This window comes from Rutilus rutilus, assembly GCF_951802725.1.
Source record: "Rutilus rutilus genome assembly, chromosome: 17".
Lineage (NCBI taxonomy): Eukaryota > Metazoa > Chordata > Actinopteri > Cypriniformes > Leuciscidae > Rutilus > Rutilus rutilus.
This window is the reverse complement of record NC_140230.1, coordinates 15,789,473-15,813,027: the sequence shown is the minus strand read 5'-3', so window position 1 is coordinate 15,813,027 and position 23,555 is coordinate 15,789,473. Positions and strand designations below refer to the sequence as shown.

At 38.2% G+C, this 23,555-nt stretch overlaps 2 protein-coding genes across 5 annotated transcripts in view; one reads left to right on the top strand and one right to left on the bottom strand.

Moving 5' to 3' along the window:
• mrpl13 (mitochondrial ribosomal protein L13) overlaps positions 1–1,646 on the bottom strand; it is a gene marked incomplete at its 3' end in the record, with an annotated part of 20,906 nt that extends 19,260 nt beyond the window's left edge. For both annotated transcript variants that reach the window (XM_084384881.1, XM_084384882.1), the window contains exons 1-2: positions 1,543–1,646; positions 799–922 (exon numbers count right to left, since the gene is read on the bottom strand). In XM_084384881.1, coding sequence (XP_084241007.1) covers positions 799–922; positions 1,543–1,569 — 151 coding nt within the window. In that variant the 5' untranslated portion in view covers positions 1,570–1,646. The remainder of the gene's footprint in view (positions 1–798; positions 923–1,542) is intronic.
• Positions 1,647–1,861: 215 nt separating this feature from the next.
• mtbp (MDM2 binding protein) overlaps positions 1,862–23,555 on the top strand; it is a 79,249-nt gene continuing 57,555 nt past the window's right edge. For 2 of the 3 annotated variants that reach the window (XM_084386109.1, XM_084386108.1), the window contains exons 1-13: positions 1,862–2,039; positions 2,169–2,249; positions 2,340–2,413; positions 2,792–2,934; positions 3,120–3,178; positions 3,308–3,449; positions 3,582–3,696; positions 7,727–7,849; positions 10,910–11,004; positions 12,945–13,011; positions 13,198–13,315; positions 13,517–13,687; positions 22,911–23,024. In XM_084386109.1, the coding sequence (XP_084242235.1) occupies positions 1,976–2,039; positions 2,169–2,249; positions 2,340–2,413; positions 2,792–2,934; positions 3,120–3,178; positions 3,308–3,449; positions 3,582–3,696; positions 7,727–7,849; positions 10,910–11,004; positions 12,945–13,011; positions 13,198–13,315; positions 13,517–13,687; positions 22,911–23,024 (1,366 nt within the window). In that variant the 5' untranslated portion in view covers positions 1,862–1,975. The remainder of the gene's footprint in view (positions 2,040–2,168; positions 2,250–2,339; positions 2,414–2,791; positions 2,935–3,119; positions 3,179–3,307; positions 3,450–3,581; positions 3,697–7,726; positions 7,850–10,909; positions 11,005–12,944; positions 13,012–13,197; positions 13,316–13,516; positions 13,688–22,910; positions 23,025–23,555) is intronic. The other variant, XM_084386110.1, reaches the window with a different exon arrangement.

Sequence of the window (23,555 nt, the reverse complement as noted above, 5' to 3'; positions counted from 1 at the left end):
CAGTGGACCAAAGTCCTCTTTTCTGATGAGAGCAAATTTTGCATCTCATTTGGAAACCAAGGTCCCAGAGTCTGGAGGAAGAATGGAGAGGCACACAATCCAAGATGCTTGAAGCCCAGTGTGAAGTTTCCACAGTCTGTGTTGGTTTGGGGAGCCATGTCATCGACTGGTGTTGGTCCACTCAACGCAGCCGTCTACCAGGACATTTTCAGAGCACTTCATGCTTCCTTCAGCAGACAAGCTTTATGGAGATGCTGACTTCATTTTCCAGCAGGATTTGCACCTGCACACACTGCCAAAATAACCAAAACCTGGTTCAATGACCATGGTATCACTGTGTAATTACTGTGTGATTTCATGTAATGTTCTAATTTTTTGAAATCCTGTTTTTGTGGGTTTTATGAGCTGGAAGCCCAAATTATGTACAAATAAACAACTAAATACTTGAAATCATTTAAGCTGTGGGCCCTGAATCTATAATCTATGGAAGTTTAACGTTTTGAATGGAATTATGGAAATAAATAAACTTTTCCATGATATTCAAAATTTTTGGAAAGGGTCTGTATATGTATTGATCCCTAAATGTATTAACTGAAAACAATACACAGTTCCCTATTAGAATTTATAAGGTTTTACAGCAGAGAATGAAATGTTTGAGTTGATCAGTTCTATGCGGATTTCAAGGTTATGGATCAAGCACATCTTCATTCCCAGGACTAAAGGTGAGAAGTGTATTAAAAATAAATGCGGCCGTGGTATTTTGGACTTTCATTTGTTTTCGTAGTCAGATTTACTCACTCAGTGGATGGTAAATGGGTTTATGCTTCCCTTGAAGCCGCACTGAGCACATAGAGGCGATCTTTCCTGGAGGCTGCATCCTACCGTCTATTAGGAACCAGGATCTTGCAAAGGTCGCCCATTGCTTGTGGGAAAAAGAGAAAACCATTTATGCAATGCAAGCTACTTTTTTGTTTACTGAACATAGTTCCCTATAGCTAATAATAATAATAGTTCAATCGAAATAAGATTAATCCTTATGGCATCTATCGTCCGAGGAACATTGTATGCAGGATGACAGGTCAGTCAGTCACAGCGTTCACTTTTCATTGCATGGAAAATAAGATGCAATGAACATAACATCATAACCTTCTCATAAGATATTTTATTTTGTGATCCACAGAATAAACAAAATCACACGGGCTTGAAACAACATGAAGGCGAGAAATAATGCTTTTCATTTTTAGGTAAACTGTCTCTAAGCTAACTGATGCTTTAGCAGAACACATTTATCACACTCATCTACCCTCACTCATGTCCAAGAACGCTACACTACAGAGATCTAATTTATGAAGATATCCAAATAGATCCATTCACATATGCAGACATTAGACATAACGTTACTCTTTGACCATAAGCTTGTTGACGCACAAGCTCAATATAAAGATCACGCTTTCCGTTCAAAAAGCATTAAGCATCGGCTGACAGCGCAGTATCTTTATAAATGACAGCGGACCAGTATGACAGAAAGCAATAACAGCTTACCTGGGCTGATCTAGAAAAACTAGACATTTTACAAAAGCATTAGAAACATTTGACCTCAATGTGGCTATAGTAGTACAGCAGCAATTTTCGTCCCCCACAACCAACAGGCTAAATATGTCGTTCCTATTTCTATAGCCAATAATTTATGCTCTAAGGTAAAATATTTTACTTTGCTTATGTAATTTAAATAACAATAAATATATCATTATATAATGTACCGTTTAATTAGCCACCCTCATCACGTATTGTTATTTTAAGCGTGTTTTAATCTGTTCCTACCGACTGTATTTGTTGGTAGCGCGCGCGTCATCGCAGCGTCATCTTGAAACGTCCGTGTTGATTGTGAACGCGCGTAAATTTGTTTTTGTGCTGAAGTGTGTCTCGTTCTGTAACAAGTCAGCATTATTTTACATGAACACAGCAGCATACAGCTATGGACAGATACGTGCTAGTTGTAATAATCAATCTAGAGCCGAAGAGAGATTGCTCTTTCAACGGTAAGAGGCTTTAATGGTGATAAAATAATGTAACGTTATCGGAACTAACGTTAACTTTACGTTATTTTCAAAAGCTTAGCTTTGACTATCTATCTGTTGCTGTTTTGACACGTATTGATTTTATTGTAGGTGTTGATGAAACAAAAAAGGTGTTTGATAACCTTAAAAGTATTTCTGGCTCGAGTTCAAAACGAGTTCCTCTATTTCCAGGTAGGTTTCTTAATTATAACCTCATTTGCCACTCAATTTTCAGCCGTTTTAGTGTGAAGTTTGACTTTGTGTTTGTTTAAATCTGTTTAGCCTGCTCTCTGAGTGGTAGTCCTGCTCCACAGAGATGGTACTTTGCCATTCAAGCCAGTTATGGTACAACACAGGTAAGTTAATTAACATATGCATATTTGATTCTTTCACATTAGATTGATTACAAGTCTTATAAATTGGTTGGGACAAACTAGATTACAAAGTGATAATGTAGTAGTGTATAGTGTAGTATTTTCAAACTGGGGTCCGGGGAACCCCAGGGGGCTGCAAGGGGATCCAAGGAAATGTTCAGAGAAAAGTGTAAAAATAAATGGATTTAAATAAGTTCGTTTTCTAAATAAGTTTTCTTTATACATTAAAATACATAATTTAAAATGGGGTCTCTTGCATAAGGATGATCATATTTGTTTGTCCATGGCATCTAATAGATTGAAAATCCCTGGTATAGTGTATCCGATCATCCGCACACACTCTTTACTGTGTATTTCCAGTGGTGCAGCTCAGAGTGGGAGGAACTGTGTTCCCAGCGCAGTGACAGTGAGGAATCAGAGCCGTCTGCCCTAGACCGTTGTGTAGCTGCCCTTCAGGAGCAAGAGGAACAGAGTGTGCTCACAGAGAACCCGTCCCATGCAGAGTGAGAGTTCTGATTTATACTGTCGCCCCATAATATCTCAAACAACCTTATAGGACCAAAGAATCAACCATGTTTCACTTATAATTTGATACCAATCATGAGCTGTTTATCTACATTCGCTTTACTTGATGCCTTAATTTAATCTCTTTGTTTTTTATTTCAATGATGATTGACTAACATGGTAGACTCTTTGAAGAGGCTGCTGAAGGACTTCATCAATTAACAGACAAACTTCCTCATCCAGGTACTAATTTTTAACATTAAATGGTTTATGAAGGCATTATACATTTTTGGCATGATGTTACACCATAGATGTGCTTTTGGAGAGTGCTTAGTTTTATTGTATTGATGTAATGTTTGTTCTTGATGGCAGGGAAGTCTTTGCTGGATGTTATTGTGCTATGTGTTGGCGAGGAGGCGGGGTTAAAGGATATGTTGCCTGTGATTGGCTCTTTGAAGCACATGAGGGCGTGGCACTCTGCACAGATGATCATGGTCACTGAACATAGTGCAGGGTAAAATCTAATACTCTTCAGTAATATTCTTCATCACTGTTGTTTTCTTTTAGAAATAATAGGCCTGTCCTCTATATGTATGAGTTTTCTTGTGTATAATGTCTCTGTTTCTCTTGTTTCTGCACTGTAAAGGTGGCAGAAAGCAGCCATGTACTTGGACGCCCGCTTATGTTCTCCATCAGTGGTTGAAAGCTGTGTGGATGGGAGGGAGATCTGGAGAGGTGGACTTCACATTAGAGAGAAAAAGGTAGTTTATACTAGTGTTGTCACAATACTGGAGTTTCTAACTTCGATACGATACCTTGAAAAATATCGATATTCGATATAATTTTCGATACTATGGGGAAAACGGTCATATCTACTGTCATAAAGATATATATTTATTATTATCTCATAATCTTTTGATAATTTGGGTAATTTTGTTGCAATAGCTTTAACACAGCACAGGATGGCTTTATTTGAAACTTTAAATTTACAAAAAAGACAAGTAAAGAGTCAGTAATACAATAAGAACAAATAAGCATATTGCAAACGATGGCACAAAGTAAGACAATAGAATTAAAAGACTAATGAAATAAACACAGCTTTAGATTTTTCAGGGTGGTTTTAACAGTAGTATTCGGATTAGAAATACTACAGAAATAAATAAAAAAAGTAATCAAAATGTAAAATAACACTGGATATTCTTATTTGTAAAAAATAAATACAGATCATTGCTTACAATTGAAACTTATTCAGTCAAGTTTTCAGTTTCAGTTTTTCTCTCTGATTAACATGACAGACAGCAGACGGAATATTAGGCTGCTGTCACTTTAAGAGCATATGCACGGATCCAGTACACTGTTACACAACATGTGTTTTCTTTCTCAACTGTTTACGTTCCAAAACTGACTGTTTTTACCTGAATACTCGCCAAGACGGCATTTTGACATAATTTTGTGTGTATTTGACCGTTTGAGCAATATAAGCCACACAAAATAATTAAATTTGGTACTGTTTGAGACTGTCTGAGCTATATCGATATGTATTGAAATATCAATATTTTTGACAACACTACTTTATACTGTTGTACAAATTCTTAGTCCTGTGGTGCCCAAACTTTTGCCTACTAAATCCGGTACTACTACAACTTCTCTTTCTGTTTGTGATGTTAAGTCTCTAAGTGGCGTCTTAACATGTTCAGCTACATGCTGTCAGAAGCTAATATTTTGAGGCACATAACACACTGTGGTCTCTCTTTATTACCCAGTGATGTACTGGTGAAACCGAAGGCGAGATATGCCTCGTGTTGTTTCCTTGTCTTGAGGCTATCCACACTGGACATGACAAAGCGAACATTGAAAATCCATTTGTCCTTTTTGTCAGAAGTTGCGTGAGTGCTTGGAATATGTCAAAAATAGAACGGTTTACTGTCAATTTTGTCATGTTGCGCCGCATAGCCGGCATCACTAATTATAATGGATTCTATTTGCCTTTATCGTGCCGCTCACATTTAGTGTAGACAGTTGTGACCTTTGAAGTAGATTCATCGTCTGCTTTACATTTACCTTGCACTAGCAGTCCTTTCACAAACTTGTCCATGCTTAGTGCAGAAGAAGCATGCATCATTCATTAATATTTTTACACGGCTCCCTGCAATACTCAATTCTGATTCTTCAATTGCGCCATCTAGTGGTCTGTTATTGCATGACAACAACCACTGCAGTTGTGGTTCATGAGGTCAAAACTGAAGTGTGTAATTTCTGTGCCACTTTTAGTCATCAGATGGAATTGCAATAATATTGTTTTATTAAATCTGAAATAAAATATAAATATTAGATTAGAAATAAAATGAGTTGAAGGTGAAGTAATAAAAATACTAAACTAAAACTGCTATTAAAATAATTTACAGTTAAATAGAAATATAAAAAAATAATAAAAATGCACGTAACATTATTAAAACTTAAACTAAAATGAAAATATAAAAGTAAAAACTAATTCAAAATATTAATAAATACTATAATAGTATATATGTACTTTTAAAATAACTGGTTTTAATTTAGAAATCGACCTACTTAACTGCCTTCTCATAATTGTCTGAAAATTATCCTGGTATAGAAGAAACTTTAACTAAAGAAAAATACACGGGCCACCTTTAACCCTTTCATGCATGAATTATGATAACCTCAGTCAGGATTTTTTTCCTATGTGTTTTTATTGCTCTTAGGGCTTGAAAAACAAGATTTTTTTTTTTTTTTTTACACATTTTTCAAAGAGATTTGCAGATGTCCACTTGAGGACAGCATGCGTTTATGGTTTAAACTGAAGAGATACTGTATTAAACATAATACAATAATCAAACAGATAAAGTATGTGCATTTAACAAACTAATCAATAAAATTATATTAAATCATCTGAAAACTTATATAAACTTAATATATACAAAAAATATAAATGCGAAATATTGCAAAGGCAATTGAACTTCATACAAGTTGCACTTCGCGTATCTTTGATATCAGAACATGAGGACGTGATTCCATCAGAATTTTCTACAGCTTGTCAAGGTACAACTGTGGAAACCACTCAGATGCTCCCTCCAGTGTACCAGAGTGTATGTCAATTTACCCTTATTAGCTGATAATTCTGATGATGTTCAAGATGGACACATTTCTAGCATAGCCCTCCTCTGAGAAAACCAATTTTTTCAATCTCATCTGAAATGAGCAGTGTTGGGGGTAACGCATTACGAGTAACATGCTTAACGCATTCAGATTACTTTTTTGATGTTACAAGTAAAGTAATGTGTTACAAGTAACATGCATTACTTAATCCGATTACTTTTTTATCAAACAAGTAATTAATTACAAGTAACATGCATTACGTAAACAGATTACTTTTTGATATTACGAGTAAAGAAACGCATTACAAGTAACATGCTCTGCGTAATCAGATTTTTTTTGTTACAAGTAATGTATTACAAGTAACATGCATTACATAATCAGATTACTTTTTGATTTTACGAGTAAAGAAACGCATTACAATAACATGCATTACGAAATCAGATTACTTTTTGATCTAAAAAGTAATGCATTACAAGTCACATACATTATGTAATTGCATAACTTTTTTTGATGTCAATGAAAAGGACATTCTAATAATACAAATACATTTATTTACAGTCAAAAAAAGTCACTGCAGATTAAGTATTTTCAAAAACAATATTCACAGTATAAGTATGAATTTGAGCTGAAATATAGCACTATAGTGGACAGATGATTAATCAGATTTTTCTCTCAATCTAAAATCAAAACTTGGAAAATGTAACTGTGATAGGACTCATTAGATATTGCTTGATGCTGCAATATTTTTTTTTACCTACAAGAGTCTCCTAGGATAGAAGGAATAGGTGGATATTCCAGAGCACCTTGGCATTTCTGACTGACCATTGGTCATCCTGGTTTGGAGGGGGAAAAGGTCGAAACACAACGGCTTGCCACTTGGTTGCAATGTATAGGATGATGCACCAGGGTCCACTGAAGAGGTTGATGTGCAACAATGCCATCAAAACCCGTGCAAATTCAAGAAAATGCTTTTTTAATATCAGTCCACTGTAGTGAGTAGTGACCACTATGCATGAAAGGGTTAATGAACAGAACCAAAGAGCAGCTGCAAAATTCCTTCTGTCCAGCAGAGGGCAAACACTTGCAAGAAATAGTCTGTGAGAGAACAGAAACTCCTACTGATTTCTGAAACTATAAAGACAAAGATGGAAAGACTTAGTAAGTGTGGCCGATGTAAAGAAAACATTTTGATTCAGGGAAATTCTGAGCAGGGAAATTTTGCCTCTAAGCGGGAAGAGAGCTGTTATACAGCAGAGTGTGTGCTTTGGTCAAGGAAAGACATCAGGACCAGTAAAGAGCTGAGGCTCTGGTTCTATTGGGCCAGCCTGAAGTGAATTATAGGCTTTAATACAGGAAATGAACCTAATTCTGTACAAAGATCATTCATGTTCAGGGTTTTGAGTTTGGATTTCCAGTTCATTTAATTTGGATTGTGGCTGCTGGCTGCTCACACTCTGAGAATAACTAAAATCTCTATTAGCTCATGTTTTTGCATTTTCTTAGACTGAAGCATGTGAAGAACTTGTCAATTTCAAGAAAGTGCTTGAGCAAAAATTAGTTTCTGTCACTCTTGTGTTGTAGAAACAGGCCAAGTATTGCTGTGAAGTATTGACTCTTCTGAGTGACACTTGTAAGCCTCTCTTCATCTCATTCTAAATTGCTTTGTGTTATTCTTAGTTTGTCTCAGAGCTGAAGTTTGAGGGTTTCTGTCTGAGAGCTCTGAGGAGAAATCACTGGAGTGATGCGCTGTATCCTCACACAGACCCGCAATGCCACACTGATCATAAACTTCAGCATGAGGTGAGCAGCTTCATTTTAGTCCAGATTTGAACGGATTCTTACAATTACTCAGTTTTGTGTGTTTTCTGAATGCTTAAAATGTTTGTGTTTGACACTAATTCAGAATTCTGTTCCAGTCTTGACTCTTGTTCGTAATATTTCATAATTCCACTATACCCCACCAAACAATGCTAAAATCTAGGGACAGCGTGCTGGGCCTCTATTAGCCCAGTTGTCACTATATCCTATGTTCATTGATAACGTACATGATTTTTCTGTTTTGTCTTTGAAAACATTAGTTTATCTATGATGATGTATTGAATATTGTTGTGACCTATGCTGAGGTTGTTAAAATTGTGAACATTTATTAAAGTCTTAGAAACATCAGTAAGAATAGGTTAAAAAAATATAAATTGTATCAAATGTCATGATTTTCAGCCAATAACTAAAGCAGTTTGGGAATAGAAAGGAATAATGTCAAACGAATAAAACATACTGTTTGTAAACCACATTTGTGACTCTACAGGTGGCACATTTCGAGTCAGTACCACCCGTAAGAGTTTTTCCACTGTGGGAAATGGGAGTGAGCTCTCATATGAAGCTTTTAATATTTCATATCAAACGTCCTAGTGAAGATTGTTTCACAGGATGACTGAAATTATCCAGTGCATTTGTGGCCCTGTGAAAGAGGCACTCTAAAGTTTTATGTTTGCTGTTTCCTGCTCTCTCTCTGCGTCTCTTACACTCAGGTTCTGTCATAAAAGTGAGAGTGTGGAATGTAATCGTAATGAGTTTTCCATTCTAGACTAATCACAGTGGCATTAGTGGGGACTTCAGCTCCTCCAACAGAGCCGATTGCACCCCGCAGTCTGTTTACAGAGGGCTCGTGCTGTACATTCACTGCTTCTATGATGATTAGTACCATTAACTTTTTTATTTTGCGCCTGCAGAACTTATGAGCTTTATTATTGTTATTGGCACCGCAATCAATGTGAAAATGCTGCTCTCCCCTGTATCATAGTGAGTAAGACATTACCTCCCATCTGCCACCACAACCGTATGTCTGATGAGAGATGACAGCGCTGGACATTTATTCAGAGCTGTTCCAGTAACTACAAGCACTAATACTGTAATGTAAATCGGAAGGATGGAAATAACACTTTCTGAACCTCTTCCTTTTTATAACAGAAACCGAAAAATAGATAATCCCACTGATGGGTGGGCGGTATGACCAAATTCTGTAATTTTACATTACGGTAACAGTATATGCAGTGGACATAAAAAAGGTCACAAGGTACTTTTTAATTGTCCTTAAATATACAGATTATCAAACCAAATGGCTCAGAATGATTTGTTCATCAAAAGTGAAGACCTAATGTTTGACACCACAAAGTGTACAAATACTTTCTTAATTTTGTTTTTATCATTTGATACAAAATTATTTTTTGAAATGCTTTGCTTGAAGTAGGTTTGCTTGAAAGTAAGTGACATTCACTTATTTTTTCATGTGTTCAACACTTTTTTTTTTTTTTTTTTACATGTTATTGTAGTAATGACACGTTTTTGGATAATCTGGTGAATTAAATACTTAACAAATGATGTACTTTATCTCATTTAATTATTTTCTCATTTTATTTGCTGACCAAAAAGATTTTAAGTCCTCAGTAAAACTAAAATGGATTCTGAGCCAAATCCATCATAAAACAGCCAGTTGAATGCTCTATTAAAGGGATGGTTTGGAGTAATTTCAACCTAGGGTCCTTTGCACCATGACCTCGAGCCAAACCCCCCCCCCCCCCCAGAAGCTTTTTTTCCCTTGGTCGAACATACAGGCTTTTCCAAAATCACGGAAGTGACCTCGACGTCCGGGTTAGCGGTAGCGTAAGGCCTCAGGCAAGTGTTAATTAAATAAACTCATGATGTACTTACAAACTTTCCAATGCCTCCGTTTATGAGTACAGAACCTATTTGTACTACTGTAGAAGTTTGGTACCATTCCGGGCTTTATTAGTGGGGTAATTTACGAGATACAACCTAGGTTCCATTAGCGCCTGCACTAAGCCCTTCAGCTGATATCTCTAAATAAGCTCTAACTTTAATAATGTTTGACCAAGGGAAAAAAAGCTTCTGGGGGGTGTTTGGCTCAAGGCCTAGGTTGAAATTACTCAGAACCATCCCTTTAATACAAAGAGTTGTGATGTTGCTTGGATGTCATAAAAACGAAACTTTTTGGTTTGTATTTTCATACGCATAATGTTTCTTCCTCGCTCCTACATTGTAAATAACGTAAAGCAGTCCTGGCCATTTCAAATATATCCACCATGGTAGACCTTTTTAACTTGCTTATAATTGTTAACATGATGTTATCACCTTCCTTTCTTTTCAATCTCATAATTCTTAAGGGGTTTGGAATAGTATTTTTAAGACTACTTAAAATGTAGCTTTGATCTAATTTCACCATGTTGCGTCGCCCTTGTCTTTTCTGTGGGCCCAGATCTACTGAATAATGGAGCAGATCTCTTCAGATTGACTTTCTCTTTCTTTGCTTGGCTTCTCTGAAAGAGCTGATAAAGAGTTAGAAATGTTGCCAACTCCCTCTCAGCCTCTCATTTTCCAGCCCAAAAGCCCTGGTTTAGTCCTGCATGAGCACAAAGCTGATCTTGTTTCAACACTCAGGGGCACAAGCACCCAGCGGCCCCAAAACAGCTTTAACTGTTACTCCCCTAATGGCAAATAAACCGTAAAGAGCCGGTTTTGTTTCTTCTCATTTGCCAGCTGCTGTCACAGCCAGTAACACTTTAATCTGTTGGTCACACAACCCTTTGCTTGGTTGAAACTGCTTGGTCATCTAATATTTTTTCCTTTCTTTCTGCTTTTCCTTTGTTTTGAATAATGCATTACTGATCTGACAATCTACAATCCCTAGCACATGCCGGTGTATAATGTTTTTTTATTTATTCATTTCTTTTTTTTTTAAACTGTGACTCTGCTGCAGCTTCCAAAGACACAAAATGTTAATTTCTCTCTGAACATAAATATTTTACAACTCTAAGTTGCATTTCTGTTTTTTGTGTTTTTTAGGTATTTCAGTGTTACCAGCCTTTGTTGGAACTGATTCAGCTGGTCAGAGTTACAGATCACCCGATTCTCCTCCATTCCAGCACCGAGTTTGAACTGTATCTTTCCCAAAAGACCAAAGGCTCCAAAAGTGTAAATTTTAGTGCATTTTATCCATAAGCCTTGCAGTCAGTTGGAGGATGCAAAGATGGCTGACACTCCTAAAAAGTATCTCTTACCAATACACATAACTCTAACTGCACAAAAGACAAAAAAAAAATATATATATATATGATTTGAATATTTCTTTCTTTCAGATGTGTAATGATTTGCCTCTGCAAAGGTTAATTCAAATTACTGTACGGATGCCAGGGAATACCTAAAGTCTTCTCTATGCGTAAATGAACTAACTATCATTTATCTCAAAAATGCATCTGAAAAATACGTCATTCATTTGCCTCTCTGTTTAAATAACCAATGATATTTATTTATTAGAGGTGGTTCCTGTATATGGTACTGCATGATTTATTCCAATGAATGCTTTATTTAAAAGAATTTGGTTGATGTTCGGAAAGCCTTAAAAATGAACGATGTGTAATAATCTGTTTCACATTATGCAATCTTTATTCATCTTTAAAGGGGTCATATAATGCCATTTTTGTACAAGCTAATATGATTCTTTAGGGTCTAAATTAAAAGTTTGTAATATACTTTAATTAAAAATTCTCATTAGTATTGTAAGAAAACACTCATTTTACCTGGTCAAAAACAGCTCTGTTTTCAGCACGCCGTTTGAGTGCATGTGTCTTTAAATGATAATGAGCTTTGCTCACCCCGCCCCTCTGTTCTGTGCGTACACCGTTTGTTAACACAATAACACAATAACCATAATGCGTTGTTCATTCTAAATGTGTGATTATGAATTGTATTGAGAACGTCATACATAGAAAACATGCGGTAATGTACCCTGAGTGTAAACAGCCACATTCATCATGAAGCAAGCGATTTCCAAAGATTAATATAAATATTAATATAAAGGTTAATAAAACGTTACACTCACTTCAGTTCTTCTGGAGGTGCAGCAGGAAGACGAATAGTTGGTACCGATCCTTTTTTCAGGAGCAGCTTCTTAGCAAAACCAGCTTTATATTGACCTCGTTTGTAAAGCAGTCTGGTGTGTGAAATGATTCGCGCAAACATGAAAGCATTGACGTAGATTGTGGGGAATATTCCCTTCGAAAACAAACTCAGCCACTGCGTCTTCAGCGGTTCGTATTTAGGAACATTAAAATGACTGCTGTGTTCCTTATTACACCCAAGAACAGAACACCACAATCGCTTAGATGCCATTCTGCTCATAGACAGTGCTCCAGCGTATCAACAATGACCGCGCCAGTCCGCGCGGACTATGATTGACAGCTCGCTCATGAGCGAGGGCGGGTCTGTGTTGAAACGCTGCTGTCAATCAACAATTGTGGGAGGGGCGTCGATTTTGTGACGTCACAAAATCGAACGGCTTGATTTGAGATGGGGGAAAACATATAAGAAGATTTAAAAAAAAAACACTGGATGGATTTTTATCATTTTATGATGGTTGTGTACAGGCACTGCCAACACACATTTCAGTACAATCAACTTGTAAAAGTGCATGTACCATTATATGACCCCTTTAAATAAAATCTTTATTAATTGTTAATCTTTCAAATATAAGGGCTTAGTATACTTACAGTATATATAATTTATTCAGAAAGGATGCAATTGATCAAAAGGGACAGTAAAGATGTTTATATTGTTACGAAAGATTTCTATTTCAGATAATTGCTTTTCTTTTCAACTTTCAATGAAAGAACCCTGAAATAAAATGCACCATGGTTTCCACAAAAATATTATGCAGCACAGCTGTTTTCAACATTGATAATAAGAAATTAGCCATTTACTAACTGCACCAAGCTTCTCTCAATGTCACGCAGTTGAGATGGCATGTTCCTCATGACTGTTTACTGTAAACTGTGCTGTCATTTTTCTCTGTATTGTTTCACACCTTGACATGCTTCCACAGTGGATTGGCTTCCAAATCTGTCAAAGCTAAGCTACTCTTGGACCAGCTATGCACATTGCGAGGAGAGGTAGGCCGTCTCCAACACGATTATCACCAATTAATGTCTTCAGGCCAGATCTATACTCTCCCTGACTGAGATGTAACCAAAGTCCTTTGAGACTGATGGTCGGATATTGATAACTTGCAACCAACAACATATTTCCCATAGCTGGAACACTGGGGTGATAATGATAAGAAGTGTTTCCTGTTGCAGGTGGGAGCTTTGTTTTCTCTGTCCTGCGTGATAAGCACTGAGACTTTCCCAGCAGCCTCCCAGCTCAGCTCCTGTAAATGGAGAGACTTCATGTCCAAACGTCCCAAGGACTTACCTGGTATGAGCAGTGTTTAATAAAAACAGCCTTACACTTTGTTCTGAAGGCTCTTAATATGTATAATTGTACCATGCATGTGAATGTGCCGCCCAGCTCTCACATCACACGTTGTTAAATTATATGCTGACATTTATATGCTGCAGTTGCCTACTTTTATTCCTGTGTATTTGCTAGTGTGCTATTAACTCTTCATCCTTCCAGTGCCTAATGTGGAGGTAAAAGGTGAGAGAGGCCACTACCTCTTCTTGGTGCAGGGGGCGGAGTCAGGAGGCTGCACAGCTCGAATGATACACACGGCCAATCAGATCAATGGAGCCGCTGCCCTGGCAACACTCAATGCCCTCATCAGGGAAAAAGTTCCGCCTTCCTCAGGTATGATCACCAATCTTTTAAATGCACAGCCGATGTCAGTATGAATATGCACAAATGCAATAGTACACCTTTGAGCATAGTTATAAATCAATGTGTACTCTTGATTGAGAAAACTAATATGGTTTTTCTAAAGTAAGTTGGACCCCTTGGCATTCAAGAACCGCATTTATTAGAGTCAAATTAAACCCCATACAACAGTCTCATCTATCACAGCAGCAGCTGAGGCCACCTGGACGACACTAAGAAAGATGACACAGAGGAGACATTATGCTCCACTAAGACCAGAACTGCAATGTTCATAAATGTAGAACACATTACTTTTTCTCATTAGTATGATTTTTGAAAACACTGGATTGAAAAGAGCACAGCCACAGACTTATAGTCTTGTTTTCCATATAAACACAAATAAACCACCATGTTTCTGTCAAAATACAGTTTGGTATACAAGGCTTTAGACCTTATCAAGTCAATATTTTATTCGATAGAGCAAACGAGGACATTTAGTCCTGAACAAATTTCCAATTAAACAAACTCTGGAATATGATACGGATGTAGGACATTTTTGGAATGCCTGTCTCCTACTAAAATATATTTTTTCCCCTAGCTTTTTCCCACTTTCCCTTTTTGCAGTATAATGAAATTTGAACACTCAAACACATTTTTTATTTCATGTAAAGTATCATTCTTGCACTGTCCGTGTCTTCTCATTGATTAACATCTATTTGTAACTCATGTAATCAGGTGGTTTGTGGTTTACTACTACTCTTAATAGCTCTTTGTACAGCGAGAATGGCTGTATTTAAGCCCACCGCTGGAGACCTTTGTTGGGGTAAATTACTGCTCTTGAGATCAGAGAATGCGTGGGTTTGCTCAGAACCTCCTGTGGAGCTCAGAAACTTGTGCCAGATCCATAATTCAACCTTGCTTGATAACTAAAGACCACAGACTTTGGGCAAGAGGTTGTCTTGAATAAAAAGAATGAGACAAAAAAGGGACGTTCAGCTCATACAGGAGCTTTTCTGAGAAAGTGCATTGTGATGAGCACTCCAGGAAACCCCTCAGGTGTGTATGCTCTTTGGGTGGTTTCTATAAGCAGCTTGCCACAAGCCAGTCAGATTAAAATATCATCACTGCTTTTTTGGGGGTAATTTTTAGGTCTTAGTTCCATAAATTTAACAAGGTATTAAGCATCTAAATTTAACAAAGTATTAAGCATCTTAGAGTGCCAATAAAAGTGTTACAATTTAACCAACAATTTACCACTTTACAAATTGTATGTTTAAAAAATGAGCTAATACACAATTTGCATGCTTTTTAAGTCGGAAATCAAGTCAAGTCAAGTCAAGTATATTTGTATAGCGCTTTTCACAATACAGATTGTATCAAAGCAGCTTCACAGTATTAAATTAAAATAATACAACAAGGTTTGTTTCTAGTGGAATTTATTGATAAAATCAAATTAGATATCCCCAGAATATCCCCAACTGAGCAAGCCAAAGGCAACAGTGGCAAGGAACCGAAAAACTCCATCAAGTGACCTAATAGTGTCCTAAAACTCCATCAGGTGACCCAATGGAGAAAAAAAAAACCTTGGGAGAACCCAGGCTCAGTCGGGGGCCAGTTCTCCTCTGGCGTTTATTAACTAGAGGCCGGATTGTAATTTGAACTGTAAGATTAAAAATATTATATGAATGCCTGGCTGAAGAGATGCGACTTTAATCTAGTTTTAAACTGGGAGAGCGAGTCTGAGCAACGAACAGTATCAGGAAGGCTATTCCAGAGTTTTGGAGCTAAATGTGAAAATGCTCTCCCTCCTTTGGTGGTTCTGGATATCCTAGGTATGACCAAAAGCCTTGAATTTAGTGATCTTAAAGAGCGCGATGGATTATAGGGCGATAGAAGATCCGTTAAATAGACTGGAGCTAAGCCGTTTAGGGCTTTATAAGTCAGTAGCAATACCTTGTAATTAATACGGAACTTTATAGGTAACCAATGCAGTGATGATAAAATCGGTGTTATATGATCATATTTTCTTGATCTAGTAAGAACTCTAGCGGCGGCATTTTGGACTAACTGTAGCTTGTTAATTGAGGATGCAGGACAACCGGCTAATAAAGCATTACAGTAATCTAGTCTCGAGGTCATGAATGCATGAACTAACTTTTCTGCATCAGAAACTGATAGCATATTACGTAGCTTAGCAATGTTTCTAAGGTGGAAAAAGGCGGTTTTTGTAACATATGAAATATGATTTTTGAAAGACAGGTTGCAATCGAGTATAACACCCAGGTCTTTTACTGTAGAGGATAAAGTAACAGGACATCCTACTATATTAAAGTTGTATTGCGAGAGGTTTTGTGGGCGGTTTTTTGAACCGATAAGTAGTACCTCTGTTTTGTCTGGATTTAATAAAAGAAAATTACGCGTCATCCAATCTTTTATATCTTTAACACACTCTGTCAATTTGGATAATTTAGCGTTTTCATCTGGCCGTGATGAAATATATATTTGAGTGTCATCAGCATAACAATGGAAACTAATTCCATGTTTCCTTATAATATTTCCAAGTGGCATCATATATACTGAGAATAATAGAGGGCCTAACACAGATCCCTGCGGCACTCCATAGTTTACTGGAGTTATGATCGATTTTTCTCCATTTAAATAGACAAAATGGTAGCGGTCAGATAAGTATGATCTAAACCAGCTTAATGCTTGTCCTTGAACACCAGTATAATTTTGTAGTCGATCTAAGAGTATTGTGTGATCTTTAGTATCGAACGCAGCACTAAGATCAAGTAAAACTAGTATTGAGATACAGCCTTGGTCAGAAGCTAAAAGTAAATCATTTGTGATTTTAACGAGCGCAGTTTCAGTGCTATGGTGCGGCCTGAAACCAGACTGAAACTTCTCATAGATATCAAATCAAATCAAATCAAATCAAATTTAATTTATTAGCCATTTCAACTAAGTTGATAGGAATTTGTCTTGGTATGCTCACATACAGCTTAGTTGACATAATACACTGACATTACAACATGTTCCACACATACTTCACAACAACAACAAATACACAGACATAAAAGCCTCATATTGCACATGAGATGAGTTAGCATGAGATGAGTTAGCAGAATGACCAAATGAAGGGTGCTTGAAAACAGAACCTCATATAAAACATTCTGGGAGTAAACTGATATAAAAGCATTCGGTATCCTAACCTCAGACCATATTTAGGTGACGTATGGCCTGGGGATAGGTACTGTCTCTAAAGCGTGATGTTCTACTGGTAATGCTTCTATACCTCTTGCCTGATGGCAAAATATTAAATAAATAATTTGCTGGGTGGGAGGAGTCAATGGTGATGTTTCTTGCCTTCTTAATGATTCTAGTGTTGAAATGTGAAGCTATAGAGGGCATACTACAGCCTATGATCTTAGATGCTCTGCTCACTACTTTCTCAAGCTGTTGCTTGCCTTGACTGGTTGCATTACCATACCAGGACAGGATAGAGAATGTTAGCACGCCTTCTATGGCGGCTCGGTAGAAGTGAGTCATGCATTTCTGGCTGACCCCGATCTCATTTTCTTGCAAGAAAGAACACAATTGAGCGGACACCACTTTTTCTAATATTTTAGACATAAATGGAAGATTTGAAATGGGTCTATAATTGGGAAATTATAGACCCATTGGAAATGTTCTTTTCAGGTCTATACTTAGGCCACGTCCACACGAAGCCGGTGCGTTCCCGATCCGATATTTTTTTTTCCTCGTTCTAAAAAAAAATTCCGTAAACACGCCGTCGTCTCAAGAAATATCTGCGTACACACGAAACCACTGAAACCGACTGAAAACGGTGTAGTATATATGCCAGACCAGTATGGGGCGCTGTAATTCTGCCACAGAGATACACTATACACGGAGAAGAAGACTTTGAGCATGCGCATAACCTTGCGCGCTGTATACGAACCAAGAAGAAGAAGACAAAGATTATCGCTTTTTGCTCACCACAGTTGCAGAGAAGCAATAGATTTTGCTGTAATAAAGCTAGTAGGCTTAGTAGCTTCTGCAGCACGAATACAATCATATAAGTCCGCCATTATTGTTGTTGCTGTTACTCGTGACACAGACGACACGTGATGTGATGACATCATCGTTTCACAAAATATACGGATTGGCTGTACACACGAAACCGCAAGGGTGTCGTTTTCAGATTTATCCACTTTGGGACCCGGTTTAAAAAAATAGCGGTTTCAGTCTCCCAAAACGCCGGATCCGTGTGGATGAAACGCCAATACGATAAAAAATGTATACGTATACAGCGAAACGCGTCTCCGTGTGGACGGGCCCTTAAAGTGTGTTCAAATCTTGTTTGAGCCATTTTTTACACTTCTGTTTAAACTATGCTTTTAATTCTGGAAAAAAAAGTGATGAATCCACTAATTCAGAACTATATGTGTAATCCACTAATGCATAGCCATTACACAAAGTCAAAGCCATTAAATCAACTGAAGAGTTTATGCTAGTATTTTTTATATTTCATGTAGGCTAAGTATTTATAGTGATTCTCACTTCCGGGAGTGAACGCTGGCGTGTCTTGCTGCCGCTACTCACCGGACGTTTGTTTGAATTATTGCTAGACTATATGCTAAGTTAATTCTTAAACTTGGTATACCTCTTCCGCTGTGGTATTTGCTGTCTGTGTTTGGGAATATTCTCGGCTTACTCTGCTGCTGACTGCTTCCACGTCAACTGTAAACGCCGCTGGTCTACTGCCTGCTGTCGGAGCCTTCTGACGATCCTGCGCAGCATCACAGAGGCGGCAATAAGGACGTTTAAAATGCTACTCTGGATTATCCTGCTTGTCACCATCGCAACAGCCATTCCACGGCTGTCTTACTCGGCAGCGGAACTTCATCGGCTTCGATTACGTTCCCCGGCTTCTTCCTGCCTCTTCAGCCATCGTGACATTCTCCGCCAACCAAAATACATCCACCGTGGATCCCGCAGGAACTTCTTGTATGATAACTCTAATTCCATCAGCTCCTTTTGGTCTGCTGGTCCCCGCAAACCCCACAGCATAGAGAGAAAGGTTGGCCATAGTGTTCTAGCTCCTCTGCTAGCTGACCCCACTGTTCCATCTAAAGCATGGATAGGCAACTCCGGTCCTGGAGGGCCACTGTCCTGCAGACTGCAGAGTTTAGCTCCAACCCTAATTAAACACACATGAACAAGGCAATCAATGTTTTCAGGATTATTAGATAGATACAGGCAGGTGAGTTTTTATCAGGGCTGAAGCTAAACTCTGCAGGACAGTGGCCCTCCAGGACCGAAGTTGCCTATCCCTGATCTAAGGGTTCAAATTTGCACTCTTTAATGTGGCTCTCTAATAAAGCCCTTTTAATCGCGGACATCATCGTGGATTCAAAACTTGACTTTCTGTGTCTTACTGAGACTTGGCAACAACCCGAGGATTATTTCCACCTCAACCATGCATTGCCTCCGGGGTTTGTTTATACCTGCAAACCACGCCTCTCTGGAAAAGGTGGTGGTCTCGCTCTAATCTATCGCGAGAAACTTAAAGTCTCGCCAGTCTCAGTCACAAAGCCGTCCTCGTTTGAAATCCTGACTGTTCAATTTAACGGTCATCCTCCAACGCTTATTGTGTCTATTTACCATCCTCCAAGACCCTCTGCAGTTTTTATTAGTGAACTTACTGCCATTTTATCCGATTTATGTGCATTGTGTCCAATGTCATTTTTTAATGGGTGACATTAATATCCATTGTGATAAACAAACTGACTCTTGTACTAAAGATTTTATTTCTGTTTTAGATAGTGTTGGCCTTACTCAGTACTTTAATTTCCCAACTCATTATAAAGGTCATGTTTTAGATTTAGTCTGTTGCCTAGGAGTGACACCATGCAATTGTAATTCCACAGAGCTTCCCGTCTCAGACCATAAAATGGTTTTCTTTGATATTATTCTGCCACTCCCAAATTTAAACTTGAAGCGCTCCATATCATTCCGCAATATTAAAAACATTAACCCAGATGATCTTAATAGATTAGTTAATACCTCTGTTTGTTCTACACCCTCTTCACTTTGTACTGCTAACCTGGTGGATCATTACAATGACTGTTTATCCCATTCACTTAATTCCTTAGCTCCCTTAAACTCATACAGTCACATTTACTAGGTCTTCTCCATGGTACACCCCTGAACTCCGACATATGAAAATGATGGGTCGACAACTTGAGACTATCAAAGAAAACTGGTTTAACCATTCACCAACAAATGTATAATGATTATCTTTTTTCATATAAAAGTACATTGACTGCTGCTAAATCCTTTTATTCTGACATTCTACCAATGAAAATAACAATGGGACTTTATTTTTCACTATCAACAATTTACTTAAACCTGTAGACACTGGAAATCACCTCACCTCCATAGCTCAGTGTAACACATAATTTTGGATTTTTTTAGTACGAAAATTACCAATATTCACCACCAGTTGAAATCTGCCTCTGCATACAGCTGTCCACCCTTGACTACCACACTGGTTCCACCATTCTCCATTCTATCAACTTTCCAGGTTCCATCAGACAAATAAATCACTATACTCATCACTAAGTCCAAGAATTTTTTCTGTCTACTTGATCCCATCTCTACCACCCTGGTTAAAACCTGTCTGCACGCTATCTTACCGATCATAACGTCTATAATTAACTCCTCTCTACTTACTTCCACTGTTCCTACATCTCTCAAAATTGCTTCTGTCACCCCGGGTGATTCTGAAGAAACCTGGTTTGGATCCTAATGACCCAAATAACTATCGCCCCATCTCCAACCTCCCATTCATTACCAAACGTTTGGAACGGATTATAGCGACCCAACTTCAAGCCCACCTGCACAACAATAACCTCTACGAACCTTTTCAGTCTGGTTTCCGCCACAATCACAGCACTGAAACAGCCCTGGTAAAAATCACAAATGATCTACTTGCAGCTGACAGTGACCTTTTGTCCATTTTGGTTCTTCTCGACTTCACTGCAGCCTTTGACACCATCTCTCATACAATTCTTTTGGAACGTCTGGCTGCCATCGGAATCGCTAACAATGCACTAATCTGGTTCAGGTCATATCTATCTACATAATAGAAAACAGTTCATTCAGGGAAAAAATGTCACATCAAAATCTACAACAGTCACCCATGGTGTTCTTCAGGGCTCAGTGCTGGGACCACTGCTTTTTATCATCTATATTTTACCTCTCGGCAACATTCTCCATTCCTTTGGGATCAATTTTCATTGTTACGCCAACAATACACAACTATATCTCTCCACAAAACTCCCATTCACTCTCACCTCCTGTCTGCAAGCTATCAGCAACTGGATGTCAATCAATCTTCTCAAACTCAATGGAAATAAAAGTGAGGTTCTCCTCATTGGTTCAAAGGCCACACTCTCCAAAAGTCACCCGTTTACTATATCAGTTGATGGCTCTCCGATTCCCACCTCCTCCCAAGTCAAAAGTCTCGGTGTCATTCTAGACAGTACACTTTCCTTTGGCCCTCACATCAGCAATATCACTCGGACTTCTTACTTTCACCTCCGCAACATCTCTAGACTCCGCCCCTCCCTCTCACAACACAATACACAGATCCTTGTTCATGCCCTGATCACATCCCGCATTGACTACTGCAACGCCCTCCTCGTTGGCTCCTCAAATAAACTTCTCCATCGCCTCCAATCCATTCAGAACTTGGCAGCTCGGATTATTACCTGCACCAGATCAACTGACCACATCACACCACTTCTTACTCAGCTCCACTGGCTTCCTGTTCCTCACCGGATCAACTACAAAATTATTTACAAAGCCCTCCATGACCCTGCCCCCTCATACCTCTCAGACCTGCTTCTTCCCTATAATCCTCCTCGAACACTTCGTTCCTCCACAGCCAACAAATAAAATATATTCTTATTATTATTTATTCAAATATGCATCTCTTTTTTTTATTTAAATGGTGGTTAATATAATATTTAACATGGTAATAACACAGTAACTTTAAAAAAGCTCTAAATAGTTGCACATTCACATGTTGCTAAGACATTATAAAAAAAATACAAAGTTGTTTTAATTGAAAATTAAGTTATGAATGTTTAAGCTTTCAAGCTTAAAGGAGCTGTATGTAAGAAATGCATTTCAATTAATCATAAAATGGCCCTGATATGTCACTAGACATAGTCCGGCCAGGATATTGTCATTTAAAAAGTGAAGTTGCAGCCCTCAACTGGTGTTGATGTTGTCATGTTGTGTTTTGGCCTGATGCCCCACCCTCCACCTATCTACCAATCACGAAGTCAGTAGTGTTTCGGCATCGGGGTTGCCAGCTCTGCTCTAGTTACCACAGCTATGTAGCAGCCTACGTTCCTGCTGGATCCTGCAGCCTATCTGGCAACCTCGAGTCAGGGGGGATGGGGAGGGGATACACCGCTCTACAGTAATTTGAAAGTGATTGCAGTACCAGTTTTGGCCACAATCTTACATACGGCTCCTTTAAGTTCCACTTGGTCAAAACTGACCTGGGAATGCAAAAGGTGAAGATTGTGAATTCATTGGGGTTAATAAAATGTAGTCTGAATTGTTCTAAAGAACAAGTACCATTTGAAATAAATCAGTCTGCAGTTCTCCACATCTGTGTCCTAATCTGGCATGACAGAGTAATAAAAATATATTTTTCCTAACCAGCTTTGATTGTGATGAGGGACAATTTGTAGATAGTTGGCTTTCTGTTTCTCCTTTGTCATGCTCAGTAGCATTACCCACAGTGAATGTACATTTAAACATCAAATATCTTTTGATTAGCTGTGATTGTGTCAGGCCTTACAGCAGTTTTGTATCCATTGTGGACATGCAAATGCTTGTTACTGGGAACTTGCATGGTTATGAAACTGTTTTTGGTTTTAAAGATTAGCATGGCTTGCTTCAATTTGAGCTCATGCAGAAGTGTCAATAGTGAAAGTACAGTGAAAATAGATAATGGCTCTTTGAAATGGTTCACATGTAAGAGTATTAACATAACCAAAACAAATCCTCTAAGAAAGAATAGCACCATTTCAGTAATTGGACATTTTGGACAAGCTTCTCTCCTGGTTCTTTGCTGTAGACATGATTAACACCTCTCTCGACTCAATCTTCATTCCCTCTTCTTTCTCCACAGGGAGCAGCACTGCTGACTGGCTGCGGTCCCTGCCGTATCTCCGGGGAGAGCAGCTCTTGCAGAGGGAGAGAAAGCTGGCCAAGGTGCAGACCCTGGTCCTCAAGGAATGCTGCCGTAAGTGTTTCCCAGGCAACGGAAACCTTTCACCAGGGCCTCCAAGTATTCACACGCTGTTCCTCAGTCACCCCAGAGCAGCACATCGCTAATCATATTCCTCTGGTCACACATTCTCAGTCTCACCTGTGCGCCTTTTGAAAATTAGGAACTCTTTTGAGCGGTAAACAATAGAGCCTTTGTCAGAATCTCGACACCTGCTGTGTTAACAGAGGTTTATGACGCATGATAGGCTGTGATTGATAGAATAATTTTGGTATGTCAGAGGTTTGTTATTAGGCTTGTAGCCAAAAAATTCAAGCCAGTTTCAAAGGCTGTATCAAATAACTAACTCCTTTTCTATGTAGACCCTTCATACAGAGTAAATATATGGGACAATTTGTTAGTGAATTTGTTAAAACTACCCTTGAGATGCCACAATGTGTGATCATAAACAATTGTACTCTTTAATAAGGCACTTAAGTTGCTCCAGTGGGAATGTTATTGTAGTAATTGATTTGTAAGTCATTACAACAAAATGTTAGTATGATT